Source organism: Pecten maximus, chromosome 19 (genome assembly GCF_902652985.1).
Source record: "Pecten maximus chromosome 19, xPecMax1.1, whole genome shotgun sequence".
In the NCBI taxonomy this organism is placed as follows: Eukaryota; Metazoa; Mollusca; class Bivalvia; order Pectinida; family Pectinidae; genus Pecten; species Pecten maximus.
Genome location: NC_047033.1, coordinates 729851 through 754672, shown reverse-complemented (window position 1 = coordinate 754672; position 24822 = coordinate 729851). Strand labels below are relative to the sequence as shown.

The 24822-nt window shown below is 39.4% G+C and overlaps 1 protein-coding gene across 1 annotated transcript in view; it reads left to right on the top strand.

Annotated features, from left to right (window-relative positions):
* Nucleotides 1–24822, top strand: part of LOC117318024 (MAGUK p55 subfamily member 7-like) — a 200582-nt gene that overhangs the window by 168714 nt on the left and 7046 nt on the right. The window contains exons 17-20 of the mRNA XM_033873000.1: nucleotides 255–341; nucleotides 7860–7946; nucleotides 23328–23408; nucleotides 24506–24599. Of these exons, the coding sequence (XP_033728891.1) occupies nucleotides 255–341; nucleotides 7860–7946; nucleotides 23328–23408; nucleotides 24506–24599 (349 nt within the window). The remainder of the gene's footprint in view (nucleotides 1–254; nucleotides 342–7859; nucleotides 7947–23327; nucleotides 23409–24505; nucleotides 24600–24822) is intronic.

Genomic DNA, 24822 nt, shown 5'->3' with positions numbered 1-24822 from the left:
TATGCCCAAACAGACACGCCAAAAAGTGGAATTTAAAGATGAGTAATATTCAGTTTGTTTACCTACATACCAATTACTTGATATCTTGAATATTGATCCTGCTATTAAGAGTCTCGGAGAAAAATTTAAATCGAATCAATTTACCAATCCTGGTGAGAACACGATTTATTTATTTGGAGGTAAACCAATTGACATTTGATATTCGTAAATCTTTCGATATTTTTATACAATCAGAACTTGTGTTTTCCTTCCAGGTGCTATCAGTCCCTGTAGAATCAGCCCTAAAATACCTCGTTCTAAACGGGTTCGTAAAATGATGTACCAAGCAATACTAAATGGAGGTATGTGTTCTTCTACTTGTTTTAGTAATTATTCGTAGGTGTAAAATATGTACATATTTCCTTATTTTAATTCTTGGTCTGATTTTAGTATTGCTTGAATGTCATTTCCTTTTGTAAAATATGCCCGAACTATATTTTTCTGTTTCGAGAATACTTCTTGGTTCACGAGTATAATGTTATTTACGTATATACATTGTGTAGATAACTGATGATCAAAGGGAAATAACTCAAGAATCATCAACCACACTATATGTTACAAATGATTCTGATTTCTATAACGTGCGTGGATATTTCGTTGATAATTAGACTCGACCTTAAGTTGTCATGAAACAATCTCACAATGTATTGTATATGTAGTACATTATACTGTAGTTAGGTGTGGTACATTGTTCTGTAGTTAGCTGTAGTACATTATACTGTAGTTAGGTGTAGTACATTATACTGTAGTTAGGTGTAGTACATTGTACTGTAGTTAGGTGTAGTACATTATACTGTAGATAGGTGTAGTACATTATATTGTAGTTAGGTGTAGTACATTATACTGTAGTTAGGTGTAGTACATTGTACTGTAGTTAGGTGTAGTACATTATACTGTAGTTATGTGTAGTACATTATACGGTAGTTAGGTGTAGTACATTATACTGTAGTTAGGTGTACTACATTGTACTGTAGTTAGGTGTAGTACATTATACTGTAGTTAGCTGTAGTACATTATACTGTAGATAGGTGTGGTATATTGTACTGTAGTTAGGTGTAGTACATTGTACTGTAGTTAGGTACATTATACTGTAGTTAGGTGTAGTACATTATACTGTAGTTAGGTGTAATACATTATACTGTAGTTAGGTGTAGTACATTGTACGGTAGTTAGGTGTAGTACATTATACTGTAGTTAGGTGTAGTACATTATACTGTAGTTAGGTGTAGTACATTATACTGTAGTTAGGTGTAGTACATTATACTGTAGTTAGGTGTAGTACATTATACTGTAGTTAGGTGTGGTACATTGTACTGTAGTTAGGTGTAGTACATTGTACTGTAGTTAGGTGTAGTACATTGTACTGTAGTTAGGTGTAGTACATTGTACTGTAGTTAGGTGTAGTACATTGTACTGTAGTTAGGTACATTATACTGTAGTTAGGTGTGGTACATTGTACTGTAGTTAGGTGTAGTACATTGTACTGTAGTTAGGTGTAGTACATTGTACTGTAGTTAGGTGTGGTACATTGTACTGTAGTTAGGTGTAGTACATTGTACTGTAGTTAGGTGTAGTACATTGTACTGTAGTTAGGTGTAGTACATTATACTGTAGTTAGGTACATTGTACTGTAGTTAGGTGTAGTACATTATACTGTAGTTAGGTGTAGTACATTATACTGTAGTTAGGTGTAATACATTATACTGTAGTTAGGTGTAGGACATTGTACTGTAGTTAGGTGTAGTACATTATACTGTAGTTAGGTGTGGTACATTGTACTATAGTTAGGTGTTGTACATTATACTGTAGTTAGGTGTAATACATTGTACTGTAGTTAGGTGTAGTACATTATACTGTAGTTAGGTACATTATACTGTAGTTAGGTGTGGTACATTGTACTGTAGTTAGGTGTAGTATATTGTACTGTAGTTAGGTGTAGTACATTGTTCTGTAGTTAGGTGTAGTACATTATACTGTAGTTAGGTGTGATACATTATACTGTAGTTAGGTGTAGTACATTATACTGTAGTTAGGTGTAGTACATTGTACTGTAGTTAGGTGTGATACATTATACTGTAGTTAGGTGTAGTACATTATACTGTAGTTAGTTGTGGTACATTATACTGTAGTTAGCTGTAGTACATTATACTGTAGCTAGGTGTAGTACATTGTACTGTAGTTAAGAGTAGTACATTATACTGTAGTTAGGTGTAGTACATTATACTATAGTTAGGTGTAGTACATTATACTGTAGTTAGGTGTGGTACATTGTACTGTAGTTAGGTGTGGTACATTATACTGTAGTTAGGTGTAGTACATTATACTGTAGTTACGTGTGGTACATTATACTGTAGTTAGGTACATTATACTGTAGTTAGGTGTGGTACATTATACTGTAGTTAGGTGTAGTACATTGTTCTGTAGTTAGGTGTAGTACATTATACTGTAGTTAGGTGTAGTACATTATACTGTAGTTAGGTGTGGTACATTGTACTGTAGTTAGGTGTAGTACATTATACTGTAGTTAGGCGTAGTACATTATACTGTAGTTAGGTGTAGTACATTGTACTGTAGTAAGGTGTAGTACATTATACTGTAGTTAGGTACATTGTACTGTAGTTAGGTGTGGTACATTGTACTGTAGTTAGGTGTGGTACATTGTACTGTAGTTAGGTGTAGTACATTGTACTGTAGTTAGGTGTAGCACATTATACTGTAGTTAGGTGTGCTACATTATACTGTAGTTAGGTGTAGCACATTATACTGTAGTTAGGTGTGCTACATTATACTGTAGTTAGGTGTAGCACATTATACTGTAGTTAGGTGTGGTACATTGTACTGTAGTTAGGTGTAGTACATTATACTGTAGTTAGGTGTGGTACATTGTACTGTAGTTAGGTGTGATACATTATACTATAGTTAGGTGTGGTACATTATACTGTAGTTAGGTGTAGTACATTATACTGTAGTTAGGTGTAGTACATTATACTGTAGTTAGGTGTGGTACATTGTACTGTAGTTAGGTGTGATACATTATACTATAGTTAGGTGTAGTACATTATACTGTAGTTAGGTGTAGTACATTATACTGTAGTTAGGTGTAGTACATTATACTGTAGTTAGGTGTAGTACATTATACTGTAGTTAGGTGTAGTACATTATACTGTAGTTAGGTGTGATACATTATACTGTAGTTATGTGTAGTACATTGTACTGTAGTTAGGTGTAGTACATTGTACTGTAGTTAGGTGTGATACATTGTACTGTAGTTAGGTGTAGTACATTGTACTGTAGTAAGGTGTAGTACATTGTACTGTAGTTAGGTGTAGTACATTGTACTGTAGTTAGGTGTAGTACATTGTACTGTAGTTGGGTGTGATACATTGTACTGTAGTTAGGTGTAGTACACTGTACTGTAGTTAGGTGTAGTACATTGTACTGTAGTTAGGTGTAGTACATTGTACTGCAGTTAGGTGTGGTACATTATACTGTAGTTAGGTGTGGTACATTATACTGTAGTTAGGTGTGGTACATTGTACTGTAGTTAGGTGTAGTACATTATACTGTAGTTAGGTGTAGTACATTATACTATAGTTAGGTGTGATACATTATACTGTAGTTAGGTGTAGTACATTATACTGTAGTTAGGTGTGGTACATTGTACTGTAGTTAGGTGTAGTACATTATACTGTAGTTAGGTACATTATACTGTAGTTAGGTGTGGTACATTGTACTGTAGTTAGGTGTAGTATATTGTACTGTAGTTAGGTGTAGTACATTGTTCTGTAGTTAGGTGTAGTACATTATACTGTAGTTAGGTGTGATACATTATACTGTAGTTAGGTGTAGTACATTATACTGTAGTTAGGTGTAGTACATTATACTGTAGTTAGGTGTAGTACATTATACTGTAGTTAGGTGTGATACATTATACTGTAGTTAGGTGTAGTACATTATACTGTAGTTAGGTGTGGTACATTGTACTGTAGTTAGGTGTAATACATTATACTGTAGTTAGGTGTAGTACATTGTTCTGTAGTTAGGTGTAGTACATTATACTGTAGTTAGTTGTGGTACATTATACTGTAGTTAGCTGTAGTACATTATACTGTAGCTAGGTGTAGTACATTGTACTGTAGTTAAGTGTAGTACATTATACTGTAGTTAGGTGTAGTACGTTATACTATAGTTAGGTGTAGTACATTATACTGTAGTTAGGTGTGGTACATTGTACTGTAGTTAGGTGTGGTACATTATACTGTAGTTAGGTGTAGTACATTATACTGTAGTTACGTGTGGTACATTATACTGTAGTTAGGTACATTATACTGTAGTTAGGTGTGGTACATTATACTGTAGTTAGGTGTAGTACATTGTTCTGTAGTTAGGTGTAGTACATTATACTGTAGTTAGGTGTAGTACATTATACTGTAGTTAGGTGTGGTACATTGTACTGTAGTTAGGTGTAGTACATTATACTGTAGTTAGGCGTAGTACATTATACTGTAGTTAGGTGTAGTACATTGTACTGTAGTAAGGTGTAGTACATTATACTGTAGTTAGGTACATTGTACTGTAGTTAGGTGTGGTACATTGTACTGTAGTTAGGTGTGGTACATTGTACTGTAGTTAGGTGTAGTACATTATACTGTAGTTAGGTGTAGTACATTGTACTGTAGTTAGGTGTAGTACATTGTACTGTAGTTAGGTGTAGCACATTATACTGTAGTTAGGTGTGCTACATTATACTGTAGTTAGGTGTAGCACATTATACTGTAGTTAGGTGTGGTACATTGTACTGTAGTTAGGTGTAGTACATTATACTGTAGTTAGGTGTGGTACATTGTACTGTAGTTAGGTGTGATACATTATACTATAGTTAGGTGTAGTACATTATACTGTAGTTAGGTGTAGTACATTATACTGTAGTTAGGTGCAGTACATTATACTGTAGTTAGGTGTAGTACATTATACTGTAGTTAGGTGTAGTACATTATACTGTAGTTAGGTGTGGTACATTGTACTGTAGTAAGGTGTAGTACATTGTACTGTAGTTAGGTGTAGTACATTGTACTGTAGTTAGATGTGATACATTGTACTGTAGTTAGGTGTAGTACATTGTACTGTAGTTAGGTGTAGTACATTATACTGTAGTTAGGTGTAGTACATTGTACTGTAGTTAGGTGTGGTACATTGTACTGTAGTTAGGTGTAGTACATTGTACTGTAGTTAGGTGTGATACATTGTACTGTAGTTAGGTGTGATACATTATACTGTAGTTAGGTGTAGTACATTATACTGTAGTTAGGTGTAGTACATTGTACTGTAGTTAGGTGTAGTACATTATACTGTAGTTAGGTGTAGTACATTGTACTGTAGTTCGGTGTAGTACATTGTACTGTAGTTAGGTGTGGTACATTATACTGTAGTTAGGTGTAGTACATTGTACTGTAGTTAGGTGTGGTACATTGTACTGTAGTTCGGTGTAGTACATTGTACTGTAGTTAGGTGTGATACATTGTACTGTAGTTAGGTGTGATACATTATACTGTAGTTATGTGTGGTACATTATACTGTAGTTAGGTGTAGTACATTATACTGTAGTTAGGTGTGGTACATTGTACTGTAGTTAGGTGTAGTACATTATACTGTAGTTAGGTGTAGTACATTATACTGTAGTTAGGTGTGGTACATTATACTGTAGTTAGGTGTGGTACATTGTACTGTAGTTAGGTGTGGTACATTGTACTGTAGTTAGGTGTGGTACATTGTACTGTAGTTAGGTGTAGTACATTGTACTGTAGTTAGGTGTGGTACATTATACTGTAGTTAGGTGTGGTACATTGTACTGTAGTTAGGTGTGGTACATTGTACTGTAGTTAGGTGTGGTACATTGTACTGTAGTTAGGTGTAGTACATTGTACTGTAGTTAGGTGTGGTACATTATACTGTAGTTAGGTGTGGTACATTGTACTGTAGTTAGGTGTGGTACATTGTACTGTAGTTAGGTGTGGTACATTATACTGTAGTTAGGTGTGGTACATTGTACTGTAGTTAGGTGTAGTACATTGTACTGTAGTTATGTGTAGTACATTGTACTGTAGTTAGGTGTAGTACATTGTACTGTAGTTAGGTGTGGTACATTATACTGTAGTTAGGTGTGGTACATTGTACTGTAGTTAGGTGTAGTACATTATACTGTAGTTAGGTGTGGTACATTATACTGTAGTTAGGTGTAGTACATTGTTCTGTAGTTAGGTGTAGTACATTGTACTGTAGTTAGGTGTAGTACATTATACTGTAGTTAGGTGTGGTACATTGTACTGTAGTTATGTGTAGTACATTATACGGTAGTTAGGTGTGGTACATTATACTTAGTTAGGTGTAGTACATTGTTCTGTAGTTAGGTGTAGTACATTGTACTGTAGTTAGGTGTAGTACATTGTACTGTAGTTAGGTGTGGTACATTGTACTGTAGTTAGGTGTGGTACATTGTACTGTAGTTAGGTGTGGTACATTGTACTGTAGTTAGGTGTAGTACATTATACTGTAGTTAGGTGTAGTACATTGTACTGTAGTTAGGTGTAGTACATTGTACTGTAGTTAGGTGTAGTACATTATACTGTAGTTAGGTGTAGTACATTATACTGTAGTTAGGTGTAGTACATTATACTGTAGTTAGGTGTAGTACATTGTACTGTAGATAGGTGTAGTACATTGTACTGTAGTTAGGTGTAGTACATTGTACTGTAGTTAGGTGTGGTACATTATACTGTAGTTAGGAGTGGTACATTATACTGTAGTTAGGTGTAGTACATTGTACTGTAGTTAGGTGTGGTACATTGTACTGTAGTTAGGTGTGGTACATTATACTGTAGTTAGGTGTAGTACATTGTACTGTAGTTAGGTGTGGTACATTATACTGTAGTTAGGTGTGGTACATTGTACTGTAGTTAGGTGTGGTACATTGTACTGTAGTTAGGTGTGGTACATTGTACTGTAGTTAGGTGTGGTACATTATACTGTAGTTAGGTGTGGTACATTATACTGTAGTTAGGTGTGGTACATTATACTGTAGTTAGGTGTGGTACATTGTACTGTAGTTAGGTGTAGTACATTGTACTGTAGTTAGGTGTGATACATTATACTGTAGTTAGGTGTAGTACATTATACTGTAGTTAGGTGTAGTACATTATACTGTAGTTAGGTGTAGTACATTATACTGTAGTTAGGTACATTATACTGTAGTTAGGTGTAGTACATTATACTGTAGTTAGGTGTGGTACATTATACTGTAGTTAGGTGTGATACATTATACTGTAGTTAGGTGTGGTACATTGTTCTGTAGTTAGGTGTGGTACATTATACTGTAGTTAGGTGTGGTACATTATACTGTAGTTAGGTGTAGTACATTATACTGTAGTTAGGTGTGGTACATTGTTCTGTAGTTAGGTGTGGTACATTATACTGTAGTTAGGTGTGGTACATTGTTCTGTAGTTAGGTGTGATACATTATACTGTAGTTAGGTGTAGTACATTGTACTGTAGTTAGGTGTAGTACATTGTACTGTAGTTAGGTGTAGTACATTATACTGTAGTTAGGTGTAGTACATTGTACTGTAGTTAGGTGTGGTACATTATATTGTAGTTAGGTGTAGTACATTATACTGTAGTTAGGTGTAGTACACTGTACTGTAGTTAGGTGTACCACATTGTACTGTAGTTAGGTTAATATATTGAACTTTAGTTAAGTGTTTTACATGTTACTTTGACATATTAATTTCACTCTTAAGTTGTCAATTTACGATTGATTCTTCCAGAATTTGACCATGGAGAAGTACCGACCTACGAAGAGGTTGAAATGTATACCCCTGATCCAAACAGGCCACGCCCACTCGTCCTCGTCGGTAAGGTGTTAAAACCCGTCGGAAAAGTGTTATAACTCGTCGGTAAGGTGTTATAACCCGTCGGTAATCCGTTATAACTCGTCGGTAAGGTGTTATAACTCATCGGTAAGGTGTTATAACTCGTCGGTAAAGTGTTATAACTCGTCGGTAAGGTGTTATAACTCGTCGGTTAGGTGTTATAACACGTCGGTAATGTGTTATAACTCGTCGGTAAGGTGTCATAACACGTCGGTAAGGTGTTATAACCCGTCGGTAAGGTGATATAACCCGTCGGTAAGGTGTTATAACCCGTCGGTAAGGTGTTATAACTCGTCGGTAAGGTGTTATAACCCGTCGGTAAGGTGTTATAACTCGTCGTTAATGTGTTATAACTCGTCTGTAAGGTGTTATAACTCGTCGGTAAGGTGTTATAACTCGTCGGTTCCGTGTTATAACTCGTCGGTAAGATGTTATAACCCGTCGGTAAGGTGTTATAACTCGTCGGTAAGGTGTTATAACTCGTCGGTTAGGTGTTATAACCCGTCGGTTAGGTGTTATAACCCGTCGGTCACGTGTTATACCTCGTCGGTAAGGTGTTATAACTCGTCTGTAAGGTGTTATAACTCGTCGGTAAGGTGTTGTTACTCGTCGGTAAGGTGTTGTTACTCGTTGGTAAGGTGTTATATCTCGTCGGAAAGGTGTTATAACCCGTCGGTAAGGTGTTATAACTCGTCGGTAAGGTGTTATAACTCGTCGGTTAGGTGTTATAACTCGTCGGTAAGGTGTTATAACTCGTCGGTAAGGTGTTATAACTCGTCGGTTAGGTGTTATAACTCGTCGGTTAGGTGTTATAACTCGTCGGTAAGGTGTTATAACTCGTCGGTAAGGTGTTATAACTCGTCGGTAAGGTGTTATAACTCGTCGGTAAGGTGTTATAACACGTCGATAAAGTGTTATAACTCGTCGGTAAGGTGTTATAACTCGTCGGTAAGGTGTTATAACCCGTCGGTAAGGTGTTATAACTCGTCGGTAAGGTGTTATAACTAGTCGGTAAGGTGTTATAACTCGTCGGTAAGGTGTTATAACTCGTCGGTTAGATGTTATAACTCGTCGGTAAGGTGTTATAACTCGTCGGTAAGGTGTTATAACCCGTCGGTAAGGTGTTATTACTCGTCGGTAAGGTGTTATAACTCGTCGGTAAGGTGTTATAACTCGTCGGTAAGGTGTTATAACTCGTCGGCAAGGTGTTATAACTCGTCTGTAAGGTGTTATAACTCGTCGGTAAGGTGTTATAACTCGTCGGTTAGATGTTATAACTCGTTGGTAAGGTGTTTTAACCCGTCGGTAAGGTGTTATAACTCGTCGGTTAGGTGTTATAACTCGTCTGTAAGGTGTTATAACTCGTCGGTAACGTGTTATAACCCGTCGGTAAGGTGTTATAACTCGTCGGTAAGGTGTTATAACTCGTCGGTAATGTGTTATAACCCGTCGGTAAGGTGTTATAACTCGTCGGTAAGGTGTTATAACTCGTCGGTAAGGTGTTATAACTCGTCGGTAAGGTGTTATAACTCGTCGAAAAGGTGTTATAACTCGTCGGTAAGGTGTTATAACTCGTCAGTAAGGTGTTATAACTCGTCGGTTAGATGTTATAACTCGTCGGTAAGGTGTTATAACTCGTCGGTAACGTGTTATAACACGTCGGTAAGGTGTTACAACCCGTCGGTAAGGTGTTATAACTCGTCGGTAAGGTGTTATAACCCGTCGGTTAGGTGTTATAACCCGTCGGTAAGGTGTTATAACTCGTCAGTAAGGTGTTATAACTCGTCTGTAAGTTGTTATAACTCGTCGGTAAGGTGTTATAACTCGTCGGTAAGGTGTTATAACTCGTCGGTTAGATGTTATAACTCGTCGGTTAGATGTTATAACTCGTCAGTAAATTGTAGGTAAGGTGTTATAACCCGTCGGTAAGGTGTTATAACTCGTCGGTAAGGTGTTATAACTCGTCGGTAAGATGTTATAACTAGTCGGTAAGGTGTTATAACTCGTCGATAAGGTGTTATAACTCGTCGGTAAGGTGTTATATCTCGTCAGTAAATTGTAGGTAAGGTGTTATAACCCGTCGGTAAGGTGTTATAACTCGTCGGTAAGGTGTTATAACCCGTCGGTAAGGTGTTATATCTCGTCGGTAAGGTGTTATAACTCGTCGGTAAGGTGTTATAACTCGTCGGTAAGGTGTTATAACTCGTCGGTAGGGTGTTATAACTCGTCGGTAAGGTGTTATAACTCGTCGAAAAGGTGTTATAACTCGTCGGTAAGGTGTTATAACTCGTCAGTAAGGTGTTATATCTCGTCGGCAAGGTGTTATAACTGGTCGGTAAGGTGTTATAACCCGTCGATAAAGTGTTATAACTCGTCGGTAAGGTGTTATAACCCGTCGGTAAGGTGTTATATCTCGTCGGTAAGGTGTTATAACTCGTCGGTAATGTGTTATAACTCGTCGGTAAGGTGTTATAACTCGTCGGTAAGGTGTTATAACTCGTCGGTAAGATGTTATAACTGGTCTGTAAGGTGTTATAACTCGTCGGTAAGGTGTTATAACTCGTCGGTAATGTGTTATAACTCGTCGGTAATGTGTTATAACTCGTCGGTAAAGTGTTATAACCCGTCTGTAAAGTGTTATAACACGTCGGTAAAGTGTTATAACTCGTCGAAAAGGTGTTATAACTCGTCGGTAAGGTGTTATAACTTGTTGGTAAGGTGATATAACCCGTCGGTAAGGTGTTATAACTCGTCAGTAAGATGTTATAACTCGTCGGTAAGGTGTTATAACCCGTCGATAAAGTGTTATAACTCGTCGGTAAGGTGTTATAACTCGTCGATAAGGTGTTATAACTCGTCGATAAAGTGTTATAACTCGTCGGTAAAGTGTTATAACTCGTCGGTAAGGTGTTATAACTCGTCGGTAAGGTGTAATAACTCGTCAGTAAGGTGTTATAACTCGTCGGTAAGGTGTTATAACTCGTCGGTTAGATGTTATAACTCGTCGGTAAGGTGTTATAACTCGTCGGTAAGGTGTTATAACACGTCGATAAGGTGTTATAACTCGTCGATAAAGTGTTATAACTCGTCGGTAAAGTGTTATAACTCGTCGGTAAGGTGTTATAACTCGTCGGTAAGGTGTAATAACTCGTCAGTAAGGTGTTATAACTCGTCGGTTAGATGTTATAACTCGTCGGTTAGATGTTATAACTCGTCGGTAAGGTGTTATAACTCGTCGGTAAGGTGTTATAACACGTCGATAAAGTGTTATAACTCGTCGGTAAGGTGTTATAACTCGTCGGTAAGGTGTTATAACCCGTCGGTAAGGTGTTATAACTCGTCGGTAAGGTGTTATAACTCGTCTGTAAGGTGTTATAACTCGTCGGTAAGGTGTTATAACTCGTCGGTTCCGTGTTATAACTCGTCGGTAAGATGTTATAACCCGTCGGTAAGGTGTTATAACTCGTCGGTAAGGTGTTATAACTCGTCGGTTAGGTGTTATAACCCGTCGGTTAGGTGTTATAACTAGTCGGTAAGGTGTTATACCTCGTCGGTAAGGTGTTATAACTCGTCTGTAAGGTGTTATAACTCGTCGGTAAGGTGTTGTTACTCGTCGGTAAGGTGTTGTTACTCGTTGGTAAGGTGTTATATCTCGTCGGAAAGGTGTTATAACCCGTCGGTAAGGTGTTATAACTCGTCGGTAAGGTGTTATAACTCGTCGGTTAGATGTTATAACTCGTTGGTAAGGTGTTTTAACCCGTCGGTAAGGTGTTATAACTCGTCGGTTAGGTGTTATAACTCGTCGGTAAGGTGTTATAACCCGTCGGTAAGGTGTTATAACTCGTCGGTAATGTGTTATAACCCGTCGGTAAGGTGTTATAACTCGTCGGTAAGGTGTTATAACCCGTCGGTAAGGTGTTATAACTCGTCGATAAGGTGTTATAACTCGTCGGTAAGGTGTTATAACTCGTCTGTAAGGTGTTATAACTCGTCGGTAAGGTGTTATAACTCGTCGGTTAGATGTTATAACTCGTCGGTAAGGTGTTATAACTCGTCGGTAACGTGTTATAACACGTCGGTAAGGTGTTACAACCCGTCGGTAAGGTGTTATAACTCGTCGGTAAGGTGTTATAACCCGTCGGTTAGCTGTTATAACCCGTCGGTAAGGTGTTATAACTCGTCAGTAAGGTGTTATAACTCGTCGGTTAGATGTTATAACTCGTCGGTTAGATGTTATAACTCGTCAGTAAATTGTAGGTAAGGTGTTATAACCCGTCGGTAAGGTGTTATAACTCGTCGGTAAGGTATTATAACTCGTCGGTAAGATGTTATAACTAGTCGGTAAGGTGTTATAACTCGTCGATAAGGTGTTATAACTCGTCGGTAAGGTGTTATATCTCGTCAGTAAATTGTAGGTAAGGTGTTATAACCCGTCGGTAAGGTGTTATAACTCGTCGGTAAGGTGTTATAACCCGTCGGTAAGGTGTTATATCTCGTCGGTAAGGTGTTATATCTCGTCGGTAAGGTGTTATAACTCGTCGGTGAGGTGTTATATCTCTTCGTTAAGGTGTTATAACTCGTCGGTAAGGTGTTATAACTCGTCGGTAGGGTGTTATAACTCGTCGGTAAGGTGTTATAACTCGTCGAAAAGGTGTTATAACTCGTCGGTAAGGTGTTATAACTCGTCAGTAAGGTGTTATATCTCGTCGGTAAGGTGTTATAACTGGTCGGTAAGGTGTTATAACCCGTCGATAAAGTGTTATAACTCGTCGGTAAGGTGTTATAACCCGTCGGTAAGGTGTTATATCTCGTCGGTAAGGTGTTATAACTCGTCGGTAAGGTGTTATAACTCGTCGGTAAGGTGTTATAACTCGTCGGTAAGGTGTTATAACTCGTCGGTAAGGTGTTATAACTCGTCGGTAAGGTGTTATAACTGGTCTGTAAGGTGTTATAACTCGTCGGTAAGGTGTTATAACTCGTCGGTAATGTGTTATAACTCGTCGGTAATGTGTTATAACTCGTCGGTAAAGTGTTATAACCCGTCTGTAAAGTGTTATAACACGTCGGTTAGATGTTATAACTCGTCGAAAAGGTGTTATAACTCGTCGGTAAGGTGTTATAACTTGTCGGTAAGGTGATATAAGCCGTCGGTAAGGTGTTATAACCCGTCGGTAAGGTGTTATAACTCGTCGGTAAGATGTTATAACTCGTCGGTAAGGTGATATAACCCGTCGGTAAGGTGTTATAACCCGTCGGTAAGGTGTTATAACTTGTCAGTAAGGTGTTATAACTCGTCGGTAAGGTGTTATAACTCGTCTGTAAGGTATATAACTCGTCGGTAAGGTGTTATAACCCGTCGGTAAGGTGATATAACTCGTCGGTAAGGTGTTATAACTCGTCGGTAAGGTGTTATAACTCGTCAGTAAGATGTTATAACTCGTCGGTAAGGTGTTATAACCCGTCGATAAAGTGTTATAACTCGTCGGTAAGGTGTTATAACTCGTCGATAAGGTGTTATAACTCGTCGATAAAGTGTTATAACTCGTCGGTCAAGTGTTATAACTCGTCGGTAAGGTGTTATAACTCGTCGGTAAGGTGTTATAACTCGTCAGTAAGGTGTTATAACTCGTCGGTTAGATGTTATAACTCGTCGGTTAGATGTTATAACTCGTCGGTAAGGTGTTATAACTCGTCGGTAAGGTGTTATAACCCGTCGGTTAGGTGTTATAACTCGTCGATAAAGTGTTATAACTCGTCGGTAATGTGTTATAACTCGTCGGTAAAGTGTTATAACTCGTCGGTAAGGTGTTATAACTCGTCGGTAAGGTGTTATAACCCGTCGGTAAGGTGTTATAACTCGTCAGTAAGGTGTTATAACTCTTTGGTTAGATGTTATAACTCTTTGGTTAGATGTTATAACTCGTCGGTAAGGTGTTATAACTCGTCGGTAAGGTGTTATAACTCGTCGATAAAGTGTTATAACTCGTCGGTAAGGTGTTATAACCCGTCGGTAAGGTGTTATATCTCGTCGGTAAGGTGTTATAACTCGTCGGTAAGGTGTTATAACTCGTCGGTAAGGTGTTATTACTCGTCGATAAGGTGTTATAACTCGTCGGTTAGATGTTATAACTCGTCGAAAAGGTGTTATAACTCGTCGGTAAGGTGTTATAACTCGTCGGTAAGGTGTTATAACTCGTCGGTAAGGTGTTATAACTCGTCGATAAAGTGTTATAACTCGTCGGTAAGGTGTTATATCTCGTCGGTAAGGTGTTTTAACTCGTCGGTAAGGTGTTATAACTCGTCGGTAAGGTGTTATAACCCGTCGGTAAGGTGTTATGACTCGTCGGTAAGGTGTTATGACTCGTCTGTAAGGTGTTATAACTCGTCGGTAAAGTGTTATAACCTGTCGGTAAGGTGTTATAACTCGTCGGTAAGGTGTTATAACCCGTCTGTAAGATGTTATAACTCGTCGATAAGGTGTTATAACTCGTCGGTAAGGTGTTATAACTCGTCTGTAAGGTGTTATAACTCGTCGGTAAGGTGTTATAACCCGTCGGTAAGGTGTTATAACTCGTCGATAAGGTGTTATAACTCGTCGGTAAGGTGTTATAACTCGTCTGTAAGGTGTTATAACTCGTCGGTAAGGTGTTATAACTCGTCGGTTAGATGTTATAACTCGTCGGTAAGGTGTTATAACTCGTCGGTAACGTGTTATAACACGTCGGTAAGGTGTTACAACCCGTCGGTAAGGTGTTATAACTCGTCGGTAAGGTGTTATAACCCGTCGGTTAGCTGTTATAACCCGTCGGTAAGGTGTTATAACTCGTCAGTAAGGTGTTATAACTCGTCGGTTAGATGTTATAACTCGTCGGTTAGATGTTATAACTCGTCAGTAAATTGTAGGTAAGGTGTTATAACCCGTCGGTAAGGTGTTATAACTCGTCGGTAAGGTATTATAACTCGTCGGTAAGATGTTATAACTAGTCGGTAAGGTGTTATAACTCGTCGATAAGGTGTTATAACTCGTCGGTAAGGTGTTATATCTCGTCAGTAAATTGTAGGTAAGGTGTTATAACCCGTCGGTAAGGTGTTATAACTCGTCGGTAAGGTGTTATAACCCGTCGGTAAGGTGTTATATCTCGTCGGTAAGGTGTTATATCTCGTCGGTAAGGTGTTATAACTCGTCGGTAAGGTGTTATATCTCTTCGGTAAGGTGTTATAACTCGTCGGTAAGGTGTTATATCTCGTCGGTAAGGTGTTATAACTCGTCGGCAAGGTGTTATAACCCGTCAGTAAGGTGTTATAACTCGTCTGTAAGGTATTATAACTCGTCTGTAAGGTGTTATAACTCGTCTGTAAGGTGTTATAACTCCTCCGTAAGGTGTTATATCTCGTCGGTAAGGTGTTATAACTCGTCGGTAAGATGTTATAACTCGTCGGTAAGGTGTTATAACTCGTCGTTAAGGTGTTATAACCCGTCGGTCAGGTGTTATAACTCGTCGTTAAGGTGTTATAACTCGTCGGTAAGGTGTTATAACCCGTCAGTAAGGTGTTATAACCCGTCGGTAAGGTGTTATAACCCGTCAGTAAGGTGTTATAACACGTCGGTAAGGTGTTATATCTCGTCAGTAAGGTGTTATAACCCGTCGGTAAGGTGTTATAACTCGTCGTTAAGGTGTTATAACTCGTAGGTAAGGTGTTATAACTCGTCGGTTAGGTGTTATAACCCGTCAGTAAGGTGTTATAACTCGTCGGTAATGTGTTATAACTCATCGGTAAGGTGTTATAACTCGTCGGTTAGGTGTTATAACTCGTCGGTTAGGTGTTATAACTCGTCGGTAAGGTGTTATAACTCGTCGGTAAGGTGTTATAACTCGTCGGTAAGGTGTTATAACTCGTCGGTAAGGTGTTATAACACGTCGATAAAGTGTTATAACTCGTCGGTAAGGTGTTATAACTCGTCGGTAAGGTGTTATAACTCGTCGGTAAGGTGTTATAACACGTCGATAAAGTGTTATAACTCGTCGGTAAGGTGTTATAACTCGTCGGTAAGGTGTTATAACCCGTCGGTAAGGTGTTATAACTCGTCGGTAAGGTGTTATAACTAGTCGGTAAGGTGTTATAACTCGTCGGTAAGGTGTTATAACTCGTCGGTTAGATGTTATAACTCGTCGGTAAGGTGTTATAACTCGTCGGTAAGGTGTTATAACTCGTCGGTAAGGTGTTATAACTCGTCGGTAATGTGTTATAACCCGTCGGTTAGGTGTTATAACTCGTCGGTAAGGTGTTATAACTCGTCGGCAAGGTGTTATAACTCGTCTGTAAGGTGTTATAACTCGTCGGTAAGGTGTTATAACTCGTCGGTTAGATGTTATAACTCGTTGGTAAGGTGTTTTAACCCGTCGGTAAGGTGTTATAACTCGTCGGTTAGGTGTTATAACTCGTCTGTAAGGTGTTATAACTCGTCGGTAACGTGTTATAACCCGTCGGTAAGGTGTTATAACTCGTCGGTAAGGTGTTATAACTCGTCGGTAATGTGTTATAACCCGTCGGTAAGGTGTTATAACTCGTCGGTAAGGTGTTATAACTCGTCGGTAAGGTGTTATAACTCGTCGAAAAGGTGTTATAACTCGTCGGTAAGGTGTTATAACTCGTCAGTAAGGTGTTATAACTCGTCGGTTAGATGTTATAACTCGTCGGTAAGGTGTTATAACTCGTCGGTAACGTGTTATAACACGTCGGTAAGGTGTTACAACCCGTCGGTAAGGTGTTATAACTCGTCGGTAAGGTGTTATAACCCGTCGGTTAGGTGTTATAACCCGTCGGTAAGGTGTTATAACTCGTCAGTAAGGTGTTATAACTCGTCTGTAAGTTGTTATAACTCGTCGGTAAGGTGTTATAACTCGTCGGTAAGGTGTTATAACTCGTCGGTTAGATGTTATAACTCGTCGGTTAGATGTTATAACTCGTCAGTAAATTGTAGGTAAGGTGTTATAACCCGTCGGTAAGGTGTTATAACTCGTCGGTAAGGTGTTATAACTCGTCGGTAAGATGTTATAACTAGTCGGTAAGGTGTTATAACTCGTCGATAAGGTGTTATAACTCGTCGGTAAGGTGTTATATCTCGTCAGTAAATTGTAGGTAAGGTGTTATAACCCGTCGGTAAGGTGTTATAACTCGTCGGTAAGGTGTTATAACCCGTCGGTAAGGTGTTATATCTCGTCGGTAAGGTGTTATAACTCGTCGGTAAGGTGTTATAACTCGTCGGTAAGGTGTTATATCTCGTCGGTAAGGTGTTATAACTCGTCGGTAGGGTGTTATAACTCGTCGGTAAGGTGTTATAACTCGTCGAAAAGGTGTTATAACTCGTCGGTAAGGTGTTATAACTCGTCAGTAAGGTGTTATATCTCGTCGGCAAGGTGTTATAACTGGTCGGTAAGGTGTTATAACCCGTCGATAAAGTGTTATAACTCGTCGGTAAGGTGTTATAACCCGTCGGTAAGGTGTTATATCTCGTCGGTAAGGTGTTATAACTCGTCGGTAAGGTGTTATAACTCGTCGGTAAGGTGTTATAACTCGTCGGTAAGGTGTTATAACTCGTCGGTAAGATGTTATAACTGGTCTGTAAGGTGTTATAACTCGTCGGTAAGGTGTTATAACTCGTCGGTAATGTGTTATAACTCGTCGGTAATGTGTTATAACTCGTCGGTAAAGTGTTATAACCCGTCTGTAAAGTGTTATAACACGTCGGTAAGGTGTTATAACTCGTCGGTTAGATGTTATAACTCGTCGAAAAGGTGTTATAACTCGTCGGTAAGGTGTTATAACTTGTCGGTAAGGTGATATAACCCGTCGGTAAGGTGTTATAACTCGTCAGTAAGATGTAATAACTCGTCGGTAAGGTTTTATAACCCGTCGGTAAGGTGTTATAACCCGTCGGTAAGGTGTTATAACTCGTCGGTAAGGTGTTATAACTCGTCGGTAAGGTGTTATAACTCGTCGGTAAGGTGTTATAACTCGTCTGTAAGGTATATAACTCGTCGGTAAGGTGTTATAACCCGTCGGTAAGGTGATATAACTCGTCGGTAAGGTGTTATAACTCGTCGGTAAGGTGTTATAACTCGTCAGTAAGATGTTATAACTCGTCGGTAAGGTGTTATAACCCGTCGATAAAGTGTTATAACTCGTCGGTAAGGTGTTATAACTCGTCGATAAGGTGTTATAACTCGTCGATAAAGTGTTATAACTCGTCGGTAAAGTGTTATAACTCGTCGGTAAGGTGTTATAACTCGTCGGTAAGGTGTAATAACTCGTCAGTAAGGTGTTATAACTCGTCGGTTAGATGTTATAACTCGTCGGTTAGATGTTATAACTCGTCGGTAAGGTGTTATAACTCGTCGGTAAGGTGTTATAACACGTCGATAAAGTGTTATAACTCGTCGGTAAGGTGTTATAACTCGTCGGTAAGGTGTTATAACCCGTCGGTAAGGTGTTATAACTCGTCGGTAAGGTGTTATAACTAGTCGGTAAGGTGTTATAACTCGTCGGTTAGATGTTATAACTCGTCGGTTAGATGTTATAACTCGTCGGTAAGGTGTTATAACTCGTCGGTAAGGTGTTATAACACGTCGAAAAAGTGTTATAACTCGTCGGTAAGGTGTTATAACTCGTCGGTAAGGTGTTATAACCCGTCGGTAAGGTGTTATAACTCGTCGGTAAGGTGTTATAACTAGTCGGTAAGGTGTTATAACTCGTCGGTAAGGTGTTATAACTCGTCGGTTAGATGTTATAACTCGTCGGTAAGGTGTTATAACTCGTCGGTAAGGTGTTATAACTCGTCGGTAAGGTGTTATAACTCGTCGGTAAGGTGTTATAACTCATCTGTAAGGTGTTATAACTCGTCGGTAAGGTGTTATAACTCGTCGGTTAGATGTTATAACTCGTTGGTAAGGTGTTTTAACCCGTCGGTAAGGTGTTATAACTCGTCGGTTAGGTGTTATAACTCGTCTGTAAGGTGTTATAACTCGTCGGTAAGGTGTTATAACCCGTCGGTAAGGTGTTATAACTCGTCGGTAAGGTGATATAACTCGTCGGTAATGTGTTATAACCCGTCGGTAAGGTGTTATAACTCGTCGGTAAGGTGTTATAACCCGTCGGTAAGGTGTTATAACTCGTCGATAAGGTGTTATAACTCGTCGGTAAGGTGTTATAACTCGTCGGTTAGATGTTATAACTCGTCGGTTAGATGTTATAACTCGTCAGTAAATTGTAGGTAAGGTGTTATAACCCGTCGGTAAGGTGTTATAACTCGTCGGTAAGGTATTATAACTCGTCGGTAAGATGTTATAACTAGTCGGTAAGGTGTTATAACTCGTCGATAAGGTGTTATAACTCGTCGGTAAGGTGTTATATCTCGTCAGTAAATTGTAGGTAAGGTGTTATAACCCGTCGGTAAGGTGTTATAACTCGTCGGTAAGGTGTTATAACCCGTCGGTAAGGTGTTATATCTCGTCGGTAAGGTGTTATAACTCGTCGGTAAGGTGTTATATCTCTTCGGTAAGGTGTTATAACTCGTCGGTAAGGTGTTATAACTCGTCGGTAGGGTGTTATAACTCGTCGGTAAGGTGTTATAACTCGTCGAAAAGGTGTTATAACTCGTCGGTAAGGTGTTATAACTCGTCAGTAAGGTGTTATATCTCGTCGGTAAGGTGTTATAACTGGTCGGTAAGGTGTTATAACCCGTCGATAAAGTGTTATAACTCGTCGGTAAGGTGTTATAACCCGTCGGTAAGGTGTTATATCTCGTCGGTAAGGGTGTTATAACTCGTCGGTAAGGTGTTATAACTCGTCGGTAGGTGTTATAACTCGTCGGTAAGGTGTTATAACTCGTCGGTAAGGTGTTATAACTGGTCTGTAAGGTGTTATAACTCGTCGGTAAGGTGTTATAACTCGTCGGTAATGTGTTATAACTCGTCGGTAAAGTGTTATAACCCGTCTGTAAAGTGTTATAACACGTCGGTAAGGTGTTATAACTCGTCGGTTAGATGTTATAACTCGTCGAAAAGGTGTTATAACTCGTCGGTAAGGTGTTATAACTTGTCGGTAAGGTGATATAAGCCGTCGGTAAGGTGTTATAACCCGTCGGTAAGGTGTTATAACTCGTCGGTAAGATGTTATAACTCGTCGGTAAGGTGATATAACCCGTCGGTAAGGTGTTATAACCCGTCGGTAAGGTGTTATAACTTGTCAGTAAGGTGTTATAACTCGTCGGTAAGGTGTTATAACTCGTCTGTAAGGTATATAACTCGTCGGTAAGGTGTTATAACCCGTCGGTAAGGTGATATAACTCGTCGGTAAGGTGTTATAACTCGTCGGTAAGGTGTTATAACTCGTCAGTAAGATGTTATAACTCGTCGGTAAGGTGTTATAACCCGTCGATAAAGTGTTATAACTCGTCGGTAAGGTGTTATAACTCGTCGATAAGGTGTTATAACTCGTCGATAAGTGTTATAACTCGTCGGTCAAGGTGTTATAACTCGTCGGTAAGGTGTTATAACTCGTCGGTAAGGTGTTATAACTCGTCGTAAGGTGTTATAACTCGTCGGTTAGATGTTATAACTCGTCGGTTAAGGATGTTATAACTCGTCGGTAAGGTGTTATAACTCGTCGGTAAGGTGTTATAACTCGTCGGTTAAGGTGTTATAACTCGTCGGATAAAGTGTTATAACCTGTCGGTAATGTGTTATAACTCGTCGGTAAAGTGTTATAACTCGTCGGTAAGGTGTTATAACTCGTCGGTAAGGTGTTATAACCCGTCGGTAAGGTGTTATAACTCGTCAGTAAGGTGTTATAACTCGTCGGTTAGATGTTATAACTCTTTGGTTAGATGTTATAACTCGTCGGTAAGGTGTTATAACTCGTCGGTAAGGTGTTATAACTCGTCGATAAGGTGTTATAACTCGTCTGTAAGGTGTTATAAACTCCTCCGTAAGGTGTTATATCTCGTCGGTAAGGTGTTATAACTCGTCGGTAAGATGTTATAACTCGTCGGTAAGGTGTTATAACTCGTCGTTAAGGTGTTATAACCCGTCGGTAAGGTGTTATAACTCGTCGTTAAGGTGTTATAACTCGTCGGTAAGGTGTTATAACCCGTCAGTAAGGTGTTATAACCCGTCGGTAAGGTGTTATAACCCGTCAGTAAGGTGTTATAACACGTCGGTAAGGTGTTATATCTCGTCAGTAAGGTGTTATAACCCGTCGGTAAGGTGTTATAACTCGTCGTTAAGGTGTTATAACTCGTCGGTAAGGTGTTATAACTCGTCGGTAAGGTGTTATAACCCGTCAGTAAGGTGTTATAACTCGTCGGTAATGTGTTATAACTCATCGGTAAGGTGTTATAACCCGTCGGTAAGGTGTTATAACTCGTCGGTAAGGTATTATAACCCGTCGGTAAGGTGTTTTAACTTGTCGGTAAGGTGTTATAACCCGTCGGTAAGGTGATATAACTCGTCGGTAAGGTGTTATAACTCGTCGGTAAGGTGTTATAACTGGTCTGTAAGGTGTTATAACTCGTCGGTAAGGTGTTATAACTCGTCGGTAAGGTGATATAACTCGTCTGTAATGTGTTATAACTCGTCTGTAAGGTGTTATAACTCGTCGGTAAGGTGTTATAACTTGTCGGTAAGGTGTTATAACTCGTCGGTAAGGTGTTATAACTCGTCGGTAAGGTGTTATAACCCGTCGGTAAGGTAATATAACTCGTCGGTAAGGTGTTATAACTCGTCGGTAAGGTGTTATAACTTGTCGGTAAGGTGTTATAACTCGTCGGTAAGGTGATATAACCCGTCGGTAAGGTGTTATAACCCGTCGGTAAGATGTTATAACTCGTCTGTAAGGTGTTATAACCCGTCGGTAAGGTGTTATAACCCGTCGGTAAGGTGTAATAACTCGTCGGTAAGGTGTTATAACTTGTCGGTTATGTGTTATAACTCGTCTGTAAGGTGTTATAACTCGTCGGTAAGGTGTTATAACTCGTCGGTAAGGTGTTATAACCCGTCGGTAAGGTGATATAACCCGTCGGTAAGGTGTTATTACTCGTCGGTAAGGTGTTATAACTCGTCGGTAAGGTGTTATAACTCGTCGGTAAGGTGTTATAACCCGTCGGTAAGGTGATATAACCCTTCGGTAAGGTGATATAACCCTTCGGTAAGGTGTTATAACTCGTCGGTAAGGTGATATAACCCGTCGGTAAGGTGTTATAACCCGTCGGTAAGGTGATATAACCCGTCGGTAAAACCCGTCGGTAAGGTGTTATAACTCGTCGGTAAGGTGTTATAACTCGTCGGTAAGGTGTTATAACTCGTCGGTAAGGTGTTATAACTCGTCGGTTAGGTGTTATAACTCGTCGGTAAGGTGTTATAACCCGTTGGTAAGATGTTATAACTCGTCGGTAAGGTGTTATAACTCGTCGGTAAGGTGTTATAACCCGTCGGTAAGGTGTTATAACCCGTCGGTAAGGTGTTATAACCCGTCGGTAAGGTGTTATAACTCGTCGGTAAGGTGTTATAACTCGTCGGTAAGGTGTTATATCTCGTCGGTTAGGTGTTATAACTCGTCGGTTAGGTGATATAACCCGTCGGTAAGGTGTTATAACTCGTCGGTAAGGTGTTATAACTCGTCGGTAAGGTGTTATAACCCGTCGGTAAGGTGTTATAACACGTCGGTAAGGTGTTATAACTCGTCGGTAAGGTGTTATAACCCGTCGGTAAGGTGTTATAACTCGTCTGTAAGGTGTTATAACCCGTCGGTAAGGTGATATAACTCGTCGGTAAGGTGTTATAACTCGTCGGTAAGATGTTATAACTCGTCGGTACGGTGTTATAACCCGTCGGTAAGGTGTTATAACTCGTCTGTAAGGTGTTATAACTCGTCGGTACGGTGTTATAACCCGTCGGTAAGGTGTTATAACTCGTCGGTAAGGTGTTATAACTCGTCGGTAAGGTGTTATAACTCGTCGGTTAGCTGTTATAACTCGTCGGTAAGGTGTTATAACTCGTCGGTAAGGTGTTATAACCCGTCGGTAAGGTGTTATAACTCGTCGGTAAGGTGTTATAACTCGTCGGTAAGGTGTTATTACTCGTCGGTTAGGTGTTATAACTCGTCGGTAAGTAACTGATAATGGCAAACAATTATGTCATTCAGATTTTTTCAGTATTCGAAAAGCTGCCCGATTTATTAATAGATATGAAATTAGGAAACGAGAATTTCAGTTTTTGTTGTATTCTTGTATCATAATAAACATAACCACTTTATATTATTGTTTTACTATATCTTGAGTAAATGGACATTTCCCTTCCTCAATAGGTGCAACCCATGTCGGCAGAAATGAGTTAAAAAGACGGCTGATAGCATCCAACCCATCCCACTTTACCGACATAGTCCCCTGTGAGTATAACATTGATATGAAGTGTAAACTGACATGTTATTACAGCATAGACAGTCTATTGGACTCGTGGACATCCTATTTGACTTGTGAACGTCACATTCGACTCGTGACCGTCCTAACGTTCTATTACGGGATATTATAAACCAATCGTCATTGTCACCAGTAAAGAACCTTTTTTCTATAAATTCAATAACATAATTTATGAATAAAGAAAAACGTATTATGGAACCTCAGCATACAGTTGACTCTGTCTAAACCGGGCTTTGTCCAATCATGATCTTTGCTTAAACCGGTCATATAGCTTGGTCCCGAAAAAAAACTTTATTTGTAATAATCTAAATCTGCCTAAACCGGACCATGTATATTCTATAACCTGACACCATTCCAACGTCCCGTTCTGTGTGTAGTGGTGACTTTGTAGGGTCCCATCGGTTGTTAAGTCCTAACAGTTCTTCAAGGTATATAACCATTGGACCATGCACGGTAGACAGTTTTCCTAGCGAGGGTCTCAATATTGAGGAATATCCGGATGAAGATAGATGAGGATAACATATTTCCGTCGGTATCACTATCAACTCGAAATCGAGAGTGATGTTATTGTTCTGAATGGGAAGCTACAATTGGCAGTGTCCTGTCAGTTTATGCTGGTACGGACACAGATAACAAGTCAGATATCACAACTGAAATCTACACCCAGTATCTGAGAGTGGTTCGCCTGTTGTCAGTATAATGTGACCGATTGAGGTGTCCTGTTGGGTGTTTTTGGCACTATGCTTAATAAGACGGCAGATATTTTGGCGCTTTCACGCGGACACTAACATACCCCAGCCTCCCAAAACACACACGCGCTTACCCACAGAGTGCTTTGTCCTTGAATATCCAAAGCTGTTGATAGGACGTTAAACAATACAAAATCAAATATACACGGTTTAAGAAAGTTAAGGGAATTTTTTTAAGGAAATATGTTTCGTTGGTTGTAATTCTCTGTGTGCTTCACCTTGATGTTCTATAATTAGATTACGTATACATTACATTATCGAAATTATGTCATTATAGGAATGTGTTTGTAGTCATGTTAATATTCATATGTCTTCAGACACGAGCAGAACGCGGAAGCCATTTGAGGAGGAGGGGAAGGAATATCACTTTATATCTCGGCAGGAAATGGAGAGCGGCATTATTGCACAAAGGTATAACGATGACTGAATCCTGATCCAACACAAATATATAATGTTGACTTAATCATAAATAAAGAAATAATAGAGAGCGCAGTCGAACGGGCGAAGCCCGTTCGCGTAGCGAACTTAATGGTAGAGATGTCTCGGAAACCCCCCCCCCCCCCCCCCCCCCCCCCCCCCCCCCCAATATACTTAGAGTTCAAAAACTTTCTCAGTAACCGGAAACAGGAAGTCA